Source organism: Haplochromis burtoni, unplaced genomic scaffold (assembly GCF_018398535.1).
Source record: "Haplochromis burtoni strain Fernald_Lab_line unplaced genomic scaffold, NCSU_Asbu1 Contig_54, whole genome shotgun sequence".
NCBI classification, from domain to species: Eukaryota; Metazoa; Chordata; class Actinopteri; order Cichliformes; family Cichlidae; genus Haplochromis; species Haplochromis burtoni.
Genome location: NW_024582415.1, coordinates 1,704,634 through 1,716,559, shown reverse-complemented (window position 1 = coordinate 1,716,559; position 11,926 = coordinate 1,704,634). Strand labels below are relative to the sequence as shown.

Below are 11,926 nucleotides of genomic sequence, written 5' to 3'. Positions count from 1 at the left end.
ACAGTCATCTGATTCATCAGCAAAAAGACTGTTATGAGCTAGTGCAATGGCATGAAGAAATTTGTCCATAATGAATGATTAGAGTGAATTATATTCAATGAGGGTCATATTATACCTCAATTAATTTGTACTCAACTGCTCTTCTGAGGGAGAGTTTATAGGATGAAGATGATTAAATCAGTGATGATGCTGCACAGATAATTAGCACTGCAGGCATGGACTTGTTGCATGGCCTATCAATGCTTAGTAGGGGAGTCACGCTGTCATTTCCTCTTATGTGTACGATATTGTAGCATAAGAAATTGGGTAAGCTGGGACATTATGATGGTCTTGTGTTTGAAGCACATAAAGGATGCTATTATTACAACCTTCTTTCTTTCTTCTCATTTTCAGCCTCTGGTTTTCTTTTGGAAGAAATAAAAAAATAAATAATAATAATAATAAAAACCTTTAGTGAAATATTGAATTAAACAATATTACGACTTAAAACTTAGTAACCACTGTTCAAAATTATTTGAAAGAAGTAAATTAGGTACATTGGTATTATACAGCTTATCTCTGCTGAAATTTATTATCACTTTACAAAGTAAAAGAAACGACACTCTTTGCCCCCGTTATGTCTTTAAATTGGAATATCTAAATACTGAAAACAGTATTTGTTCAGCATATGTCCAAATCTGTTCTCCTTTTTTAATGATGTATTTTATTTTTCTACATGTCCTAATGGGGGGAAAAAATCATGGGTACCAATATACCGGAAATTTGAAATTAAAAAGACTAATCAAAGTTGTTGATAAGTTGTTCAGGGAAATATTATTTCCCTGAAAAACTTGGATTTCCTTTAGAAGCTGCTGTCACGTGATTTTGTAAGTTGAGTGAGCATAGAAAAGGGTCTTAAAATAATTTCTCTGGATAATTGAGAACACCGTTGCCTTTACTAAATCTTCTCTCCAAAGCATCAATCTGAAGTTGTTTCCCAAGACCATCTTCCTCCCACCCTCAGCTCCCGCCCACCGCTACGTAGAAACCCACAAGTGACGAGCCAATGAGAGCCACTTCGCTAATGTATGTTGAGGGGGCTGAATAACCGAAAGACAAATGGTCAAAGGGGAGAGAGTAGAGGACCACTTTGCGACCCACAAGGATTGTTGTTTTTCCCGTGCACTGTTTGTTGGCACTTCCGTGCGCACACGGACTGCTCAAGGACCCGGTGCAGTCCACGTAAGGACACTCGGGACTTCGCTTGGCTTGTTGGTGGAGATTCGTAAGGGAACGCAACGGGGAATCGCTGAGCCCCGAAACACTGCCATGGAGTGAGACGCTGCAGAAACTCTTATGGACAACTTTTCTTTTGCTGTGTATTTTACTTTAAGTAACTGTTTCAGTTTCCATCCCAATCATGTACGGATAACAGATAGTTCGCTCAAGAATCCGGCTCAAGTGGATCAGCACTGACGGGTTTATGGAGCCCGGATTACGCATTGCCAGCCTGTTGAACGCCTACACACGGGCCTATGACACACCATCTGCCTCGGAATAATAACATTATATAATAAAATTCTCCAACGAAGACAATATCCATGGAAGTAGTGTAGAAGTTTCACATATGACACGGCTGTGAGTTTTATCGTTTCTTTTTCTTTGCAGCCATAACAATGGCAAACTGGTACAATGGTGCACTGGTACAGAGCGTCTGCAGAACTGTTTGGCCTCTTGGCTGCTTGATTTTGTTTTTTGGCTACTTATCCTTGGCTTCGCCGTCCCATGGTCGGCGACTGATATGCTGGCAAGCCATCATGAACTGCCAAAGCGAGGCTGAATGCAACTACGCGTACGAACACTACATTCGCGCTTGTCAACCAGTGTTGAGTGGGGAGAAGAAGAAATGTCCCAGCCACTGCATCGCCTCGCTCATCCAGCTCAATCTGACTAAAAGCGGGCCGGCTCTGGAGGACTGCAGCTGCGGCCGCGATTCGATGTGCACAAATACCAAACGGGCCATAGAGCCCTGCTTGCCAAGGACTACCAGCACCGGTTGCACGGAAGCCCGGCACCAGTGCGAGAGAGACCCTCAGTGCAGCTCGGCAATGCACGAGTATTTGAAACACTGCGGGAAACTTTTCAGCGGGGCAGTGTGCACAAACGCATGCCTTAATGTGATCGCGAACATGCGTAAAATACCGAAGGGTCAGCAGCTGGAAACGTGTGTATGTGATGGCACAGAAAGGGCCATCTGTGAGTTTGTCAAGAACAGCATGAAGGCGTTATGCTTCGAAAGGCCCGATAGATATGAGGCTAGTGGGTCCTACGAAGATGACGAAGACGGGTATACGGATTATACAGAAGAACCAGAGAGCGGAGCCTCTCTCCCAGCTGCCCAGTATGTTTTGACCCTGCTGCCACTCGTTTTAGCTCTTTTACCCCTCTTTTAATCCCCGTTTCACAAACTGCCCCGTCTATTGTCCGGATAAAAGGCAATCTAAACTTTTGTCACTCCTTGACCTGCTTCTATAGTGAAAGTATAGAGCCTCAAAGATTAAAGGGGAGTGCTTTTGGCGCAAGTAAATCTTCTTTGAAACGAGTTTAAGACTCTGAAGGATATCAAATCGGGATATTTCTATGCAAATGAGGCCAGAAAGATATCTAAACTGTTTCTCTTATCAAACCACACCACTTATGACTCTGCAGTTGTGTTTTGTTTGTGTGATAAGCTAAATAGAAATGCCCACTTTCTCTGTCACAGACTGATAGTAAAGTTGTCACAAAAGAGAAAGAGTTGGCTTGTTTTGGTAACAGTATAATGGTATCAGTATAATCAATATATGCTTTGCACTGCCAATCTTTTTGTGTGCGTGTGTGTGAACATATTTTAGGACAGGCCATTGCCCCTTGGCATCAGGCTGATTCATTTGATTTACACATATTTAATGTTGGAATCCAGTGTAAATAGATTAGGTGTTAAAGTAAAGCTGTAGCCTAATTTATTACATACCACCTAGTTACATCCAAATCACCATCATGTGAATAAACACAGAGAATTCCAGCTTTAAAGGGAAGTTTTTTTGGTTTTTCTTTGACTGAATATAGTGTACATATATTTGTATAGCCTATATAGATTTTTTTTTTCCCCCCAGAGAATCTTATATGTTTTAGGCTATGAGATGATTTATTCACTGTTTATAGCCCAGAGAAAGAAATGTCTAAATCCACTGTATGACTGCCTTAATGATATACCTTTATAGAAGGCATAAAGGAAACTTGAAGATATCATTCTTGACTGTGAGTGTTAATTTTGCAACATTATTTCCTATACGGTATTGTGCCTTAACTCAGATAAAAGTGACATGGAGTCTGATGACCATTATCACACAATTCTTTGATCAGTATCAGATTGAACAGTAACAAAATCCACTATGAAAAGAGAAAAGTATCAGTTCTTTTTTTTAAAAACAATCCCCAGATGACACCCCTCCACCTTACAGTTACATCAGTTTGGAGTGACTTGCTTTATACCTACTTTTCTGTAATAAGTAAATAAAATTTTTATTTTGCACAGTGGTATTTTTATTTCTATAAATCCTTTTCACCTTTGCATAATAATAAAGGTTGAAAGGGCACATTTTGATTATAGATTGATCTATAGCTACATACGGTGCTATTAAGAAGCTGTATTCAGTTTATTTAGTATAATAATAAAATGTTAAGTGATTTGGTAAAAAACTCAGGGCTGTGGTTGAGCTGATTCCATTTTTTGTTTTAAGATTTTTGTCTCATAACAGTGATCAAACCTTAATAGTTTCATTTTAAAGCCAAATGCAACTGTGAAACAAACCTACATTTCCCAACTTCAGTTTGTGAGATGACGGTAAACTCAACTATATGCAGGCCAGCTTCTTCTGCTGACTGATAGTCTAATGACCTGCTATGTCTTGATTTAGCTGCCTGTTGTCAAAAGCAACTGTCGCCATAAATCAACAAAACACCCTCTCCCTCCAACAACACCCGAGGGCACTAAACTCAGGTGTCAGAATTTACTGGCTGTTAAAATCACAGTCTATATTCTTTTTTCTACTCAGGACACTTTACAAACAGTCATATGATTTTTTTTTTTAGATTAGCGTTATATTCAAGCCTAAGCATTGCTTAAAACTAACACGTTACCATATCAGAAACATTGACTATTACGCTGTTGTTATTTTTTATTTAAAGTCATGTCATTGTGACATTACTGGCATATTTAAGTCATGTAGTGAAAGCATATTGACTATTCATTAATTAGCTGCAGTTCCACAAAATTAACAGAAATTATACTTATTGACCTTTTAATTTGAATATCACATGTGTGGGGGTATGCACTGTAAGCTCAATTATCATTAGTAGTAGTACTATTTGCAGAAATATTTTTTGCAAGAGATATTGCAGATCTGCCACGCCTCTCCGGTCAGCTTTGGGTAACTTTGAATCAATGATTTGCTGCAAAATGTTTTATTAGAGGGGGGACAAGGGTACTCTAGCTGAATGGATGGAGGAGAAGTCGAGTGGCATCTTTGTCATGGAAATGTTAAGCACATAATAGTTGGGTAGCACAATGGGGAGGCACTTCATTCTTTCAGGCTGGCTTGACACCTCTGGAGAGCCAAACGACGGGGAAGCATGTGGGAACGATCTGCTGCCGCTTGGGTCTCAAACCTCCACTGTAAGAAGAACAGCAGAAGAAGAAAACACATGACAAGCCTAGTGAGGGGTGTTTTATCTTGAATATGCATGTAATGTGCCCTGTGTATTTTTGAAGATGTTTTTTAATTTTATTTTTTACCTGCTTTGTTTACTTTGATACCTAAGCTTTAAGTAAATTACAAGAATACAGCATTAATGCCAGAAAAGATTACTTGCAATCTTTTAGATATTGCAGAAGAAAATTGACATTAGGCAGAAAAAATATGCTGTCTATATATTTGCTGCTTGCAAAGAGCTCCCCAGATCCCGTAGCGCCTAAACGAAATACCTTGTCAGTTTCTTGCAGTGCCGGTAATGTGATCCACCGTGCATGAAGCTTTCCAGGCAGGAGAATAGCTCTGTAGCCCAGCCTGTCCTCCCCTCCTCCTCCTCCTTGTCTTTCTTTTGCCTCTCGCATTTGTTCAGGCAGTTTCAGCACTTAGAAAAGGCGCAGCATGCGTTGATTAGGCTATAATAATGTGCAGTGTGTGTGAATGGATGAATGAAGTGCAAAAAATCTCACGAAACTTGCCTGCTTGTCAGAAAATGGAAGTGATGTACGACAAGGGCTTGAATATATTTCATAGTGTTTAGCTCACAAGCCAAAGTTTATTTATTTTTTCTGTGGTTTTAAAGGATTATTGTAGTTAAACTAAATAAATTAACCAGCCACAAAAAGTGCCTCAGAAATGGAGAGTTATCACAGCTGATTCTGTCGTTAAACACTCCTCTCTTGCTCTCTGTCGTCCTCAGCATACATAGAGCAGTGTGTGTGTGTGTGTGTATGTTGGGTGTGGGGTGGTGGTGGTTTTGGGTTTAATTTACAAACTGTGGCTGTTTGTGTTCCAGCTCTTTGAGAATGTGTAAGGTATCTCTGCCATCAACTTTGCTTCAGTGAGCTCAGTTCACTTCCAAGCTCTGTTTCTTTGGCCTCTTGAACAAAACGGCCCACACTACACCCCATGCAGATCACTTCGCCCCTTCACCTCATGCTTATCACAGCACAATGTTTACAAGGAGCAAACCTCTCAACCACTGATGCTGGAGATTTGATGTTTGGCTGCCTTAATAGAACTGATAATAAGTCTTACAAATACATATATATATATATATTATATATATATATATATTATATATTATATATATATATATAAAGACTTCTTTTGATTCAATGTGGAAAAAAAATAGGAAGAAAAACAACATAACAGTGTGTGTGTGTGTATATATATATATATATACATACATACATACATACACACACACACACACACACACACACACACACACACACACACACACACACACACACACACACACACACACACACACACACACACACACACACATGACCTTAAGTCAACTTTTCGTAGCAGTGTTTTCAGTTGATTCTTGGCACCGGTTGTGTTTTTTCATAGAGAGATAAATGGAAAACCTGCATGCAGCCTGTTTAGTTTCACCTTTAATAACCCTAAATCAAAAACACGATGTGTCAATGTGTTTTTTTAACAATTCTTTCGGTCTTTCTGAAAAGGTTTGGAAGGGCTAAAGTGTATCCTTCCTTCTTTTTTTTTTTTTTCAACACTGACTGTATTCCAACAAATTGCCGGTAGTTAAAATCCATAAAAGTGCCGGTACCTGTAAAAGTCCTAGTGCCTGATTTTAACATCAATTAAAAACAATTTCTTAATGCCTTTTAAAACCTTGAAGCGGGGTCTTCCCTCCGGATGTTCCCTCACCATTTTTCTCAGAGGCATTTGGTTTGGCCTTGGCTCCTTACAGGTTTGTGCAAAAAGTGATGTAAAAATGACTGGACAGTTGGAATGGCTGAGACAGAGGAGGAGGCACTGAGATGGAAAGTTCATTTGAAAGGATTTGGAAATAATCCCTTGAAGTTACCAAAGGGTATCTGATGGAGTGGACTCCACCTTGACTTCCCTCTGTGCTGCAGCCAAAGCTTAGGCATTTGCTAAAAAGATGGTTTAAAATAGGTGTTAGTTGTTCCCTTTTCATCCTTACTTGGAATTTGTTTTTGTGTTGTAAGTTATTTCAGCTCTCCTGGTTATGCTCTCCTCTTTGCCTTTGGTTGGGGATTCTCTGAATTGAAGTTCTTTTCGGGAGACGCCAGTCACATAGCATAGCAAAGATCATTGATTTTGCATCTCTCTCATTAGCTGTGTTGCTGATGCCAGGAGACTTTCAGGAAACCCTTGTTATTTTTCTCTGTTCTATTTCAGCTGCCACTTTGATTTCATCATGCAAGACCTCTGCTGAGTTCACAACCCTTTGAAATGAGAAAAAGGCCTGTAATCCAGTTACTCAAGCTGCCGCGCAGCTCCTTGGGTCCTGAGAGAAAACCTGCAGCACTAATCCCACTGTCACCAAGAGAACGCCTTGCTACCTGACTGTTTGTGGCAGCCATTTGATATATTCACTGTTTAATATGTTGCTGTTGAGGGTCTCTAAAAGAAGGTCACAAAGTGTTTCACACTGGTTTTGTTAGTTGTACTGCAGTAGGTATAAGGCTGGTGTAGTGTTGGAAAAATCAAAAAGATGATGCAAAAGAAAAAAAAAAACACCCTTAGTGGTTTAGCTGCAAAAGAAAAGAAAGCCACTGGATGGTTTCAGTGTGTTTTTAAGGCTTGAAGTGCTTTGAACACAACTTACATCCACTGAGTATGCAATGAATAAAAAAAATCCCAATACCTATGTATTCAACAGGACTGATAAGATTTTGGAGGCATCCTACAATGTCTTGGAATCAACATTTGATTACAATGAAACAATGAAATGTTCATGGTTTTTGTAGAGGTTTTTGTAGAGGAAGTGAGTCACTGTCAAAGTAAAGTCATAAAGCAGCATAGAGTGAGTATACCAATGTTGTTACTTTGTAAAAAAAAAAAACCTGCTTTGGATATGGTATTACTACTAAGTTTAAACATAACGTGAGTAAACATTAGTGTTTGGACACTGACAAAACGAAATAAAATATTCGAAAAGTAGTCTCTTGCCACACGTATAGTCAGAAAGTCCTCACAAGAAATCAGCAGCTGTCATTTCAACATTTATTTGCAAATGAAAAAGCTCTAAAAATAATATCAAGTATCTCAGAAGAAAAGTCCATGCATGGTTATAGGACGTATGCAATCGAGAACCCTTGGGAAGATAAAATTTAAGTCAGTGCTGGACTGTCCAAACCTGTAGTTCCCTGAATAGCCACTTGAGGCTGGCTTCAAATCTCCTAAATATTTGGGGGGTTCGCCACTTTGGGTGACAAGTTGGTGCAGACACAAGTGGCCGAAGCCGATAGGTGCACCTCAGCTAGCTCAAATCAATGAACTTCACCACTTTACTGAGCTTGTGGCCTATTGGAGGAATCATCTTAGACTTAACATGATTGGTTGTCTGTGCAGTACATCTGTATACTTTGTGGATGTGCCTTAGTAATCTAGGTCAGCAGTCTCCAACCTTTTTTGCGCCATGAACCGGTTTATGCCCGACATTATTTTCACAGACCGGCCTTTAAAGTGTCGCGGATTAATACAACAAAATAAAACTAGTACCGGTACCGAAAAAAAGAAGATTTATTCATAACACACGTGAAAAGACCCAGGAAAACCGAGTTAATGATAAAAGCGATAACAAAATAACGCTGAAAACCAATAAAAACCCTGAAAACCATACATTTCACACCTGAGCCTCAACTCTCGCGGCCCGGTACCAAACGACTCACGGACCAGTACCGGTCCGAGGCCCGGGGGTTGGGGACCGCTGATCTAGGTTACCCCCATTATCTATAACTTAGCCCTTCTCACATCCAAATATGATTCCTTTGGGTTATCAAATACACAAGCTACTGGTATCCATGAAGATAAAGCTGGGTCTTCAAAATCAGAGTGCCGTGGGTGATGTCAAGATGGTTACATCCACCTTTTATATGCTGTGTATTGGAACACATTCAAGTGCATTGTAGCCAAGCCTTATAGAGTTGTTAATAAAACTAAATCTGTTTTTCTTTTCTGCCTATCTGGAAAGGCTTCTGTGTCTAACTGTGTCTGGAAAGCAGCTTCAAGCAATGTTGATTTATTGTTTATTTTGGGCATTCTTTTGTTATCTGAACAGTTCTGGAAACAAATGATCATCAACTGTCCTCAAATATACCGTGATTTGTGGAGTTAATTACTTAGTAATAGTCCTCTAGTTGACACATTTAACAGTTTACTACTATCTGTTTGTATGGCTCCAGTGGCCCTTCAGCTTTCTTCAGCTAGCGGGTCCAGCTGCTCTGCAGGCTAGGGGGACGTTCCTTGCTTGTTCACACATCACTGGAGGAGCTGAAGTGTTTGCCTTTCACTTTGACCACAACACAAACAACTTGACCCACAAATAAACATAACACAAGGCAGAGGCCACAAGTGCAGCAGGACACAGTCCAAGAAGCACTGAGACAACGAGTCAGCGCTGGCTCTGTTTGCCTGCTTGTCTTTTTGTTTACACACGTGTAGGTGGGGTGTGTATGCAGATAATTTCATTAGCAACCAACAGTGTGTCTCATAGTGGAAGTATGCTGGAGGAAATCATAATCTTCACTTTCCTAGTTAAATAGAGAGGTTTTTCATATTTTTTTCCTTGCATGATTATCCATTCCTCCAAACACACCCTCAAGCTATGCACTTTTTAGGGGCCTCCACAATTTACGGAAGAAGCGGAGACAGGGAGAGGAAAGGGGGGATGGGCGGGGACTAGAGTGGAAAATACAAAACTTGCTGACACGGGGCATAACTTAATTTCCACGGTAGGGGGACAGCTGTGCAGTGTAATCTGCCATGGCAGCCCATTCAGACTTCAATGGCAGTCTTGACCCGCCAAGGAAAACTCAAACTGCAGCTAGCCCCTTCAGAATGAAGAAGGTGGTGACCGGGCCACCATTTATGGGCTTGTCTTAAAGAAACATACCCTTCTCATTTGTTATTGATAACACCCCATATACTCTCACGGCACACACACACACGTGCGCGCAAACACACATACATAAGTTGGTGGGATTCTTATCTCTAGCAACATCTTAGAAGGCATGACATGTGAAGATTTAGGAATGCAACAGTGTCTGAAGTTGTTTTCCTGCAGAGAAATCGCTGCTTCCTATATATCCACACTTGTAGTAGAAGTGTATTCATTTTTTTCCTTATTGCCACAAGCTTTTTGTGCATGGTGTTGTGGGTATGTCTGAATGAGGCTGTGAGGAATTTTAGTGTAAAAAATTATGTGAAGTTTGTCTGACAGACAGACATTTAAGAGACTGATGAAACCATCACTGAAAAGGTCTTTTGACCCATTTCCCTTTCAAAGTCCCATCTACATAGTCCTATCCAATGTAGTGGATGTCTGAAGCAGAGTGGAGTTCTGACTGGAGCTTTACTTTTTTTCCAAAAGAAGTAGTGCTATATTAAATCTTATGTTCTACCAGGATGTTAGGGGACTCTGGCCACCAAAGTGTTTTTCGCCAGTTGAAAACACGAAGAAAATGTCCTGCTGAGAGCACTTTAGTGCTTTGGAGCCACACATGTTTTTCAGCTGAGACATGTTTGCTGCTGTGATGCTGAGTATCAGCGAAGGTAATGTAATGTCAGAGGCTGACTGACAAGAAAATAACAAGTGTGGGGAGCTTAGCACGGGCAAGAATCTTATCACATTAACAAAGCTTCCATTGCAGTCCACTCTTTGCTTGAAAGATATAGGCCAAGCAATTAATCAGGACATTTTAATAATACAATAAGTATCAGTTACACCCGTAAGACACCCATCAGTGACAGTAGACTTTGGAAGTAATTTTTTAATGCAATTAAAATAGACAGATATGGACTTGATTTAAGAAAATTTACTATATCAGACATAATCAATTTTAGTGAGAAACACCATCATCTTGACTGTGAAGCAGTTGTTTTCAGTGATTTGACTTCAGTGGGACAGTTTGTGTGACCATAGTTGTTCAAACCCACAGTGATGTGCCAAAAAACTGATTTTTATACCAATTCTTGTGGTTTCAAAGCCAATATATGGTCCTACTCTGGAAAATGATGCCTCTGCTAACAAAACACAAATATACATCACAGAATATATAAACAGGAAATCTGCTTTCACACTGAAATGAATAATGAGGCTGTTGCTTGGGAGTTGTGAGGAGTTAATAGTTTGGCAGTGGAAGTCAATAGGGGCTGGGGTCTCACTCCATTAAGCTGACCCCTAGGGCCACGTATTCATCCCTCACACATTCATTTCCTCTTTTATACTCCCCCTCTTTTCACAGAGGGGTGAAGGCGGCGGTGTGAGCGCATGCAGAACAACCTCGGTACAGACTGTAGGTCATAAATATATTGTTCAGAGTGAGTTGATGTGGTTTTGTTAACTAGAACAAAAACAGGAGGCTTCAGAGTAATTAATGCAAAACCAGGCATAGGACAGAGGGAGCCATGAAAGGTAGTGATAGTATATAAGCTTGAAAATGTTTTTCTTTTATATTACATACAATATCTCAGAAGTATCACGATGCATTTTAGCTTCTTGATATATTTATTTTGTCTGTATACAAACAATTCTCAGTGAAAATAAATTCTTATTTATCCAACAGATTAGTGAAATGATCCATATAAGCTCAGTGTGTCACTGAAAACACAGGGTTTGATCTCTTTTCTTCCTGTTGTGCTTCCTGCAGAGGCATTTGTAAACATCTTCAAGTGAAATCCCAAGAGCAAACACACCCAAAAGCCTTCAGCAGGCTGCACTTCACCCCAGCTAAAAGAGGTTCAGAGCAGAGGATGTCTCTGTTTGAAGTCCAACAAGTGGGAGCAAAAGAAGTGCCGTGTATAACTTGGAACAGGAAGCAATTATTTGATTTAAAGGGAAATGTACAAAGTAAACAAACGAGGATTTTTTTTTTTTTTGGTTTTTGTTTTGTTCTTAAACTTCTTATTAACGTCCACACCACTATCATCTCATTTTAAAAAAAAATGAGTCCTACGGCACTGATATCTCTTCCCGTAGTTCAAACTCAAATTGTGTCCTGAAGGTATAAAAAGAGAGAAAAGACGATGAGTCTGCAATAAACTGGGTTCACATGAGTTAAACACATAATGATGTGCAAATGCTGTAAACACAATGGTCTGCTTTACCAAACCAACTGAGGGCACGACTGGTCATTCAGGGTCATTAATAG

The 11,926-nt window shown here is 39.9% G+C and overlaps 1 protein-coding gene across 1 annotated transcript; it reads left to right on the top strand.

Moving 5' to 3' along the window:
- The first annotated feature begins 1,052 nt into the window (after window positions 1-1,052).
- gas1a (growth arrest-specific 1a) lies at window positions 1,053-3,551 on the top strand. Its single transcript, XM_005924503.3, has one exon. The coding sequence runs from the start codon at window positions 1,656-1,658 to the stop codon at window positions 2,430-2,432; it is 777 nt and encodes a 258-aa protein (XP_005924565.1). The 5' UTR covers window positions 1,053-1,655; the 3' UTR covers window positions 2,433-3,551.
- The last annotated feature ends 8,375 nt before the right edge of the window (window positions 3,552-11,926 follow it).

Coding starts and splice junctions, on each gene's coding strand:
- gas1a (XM_005924503.3), top strand. CDS start 1,656: ATGGCAAACTGGTACAATGGTGCACTGGTACAGAGCGTCTGCAGAACT.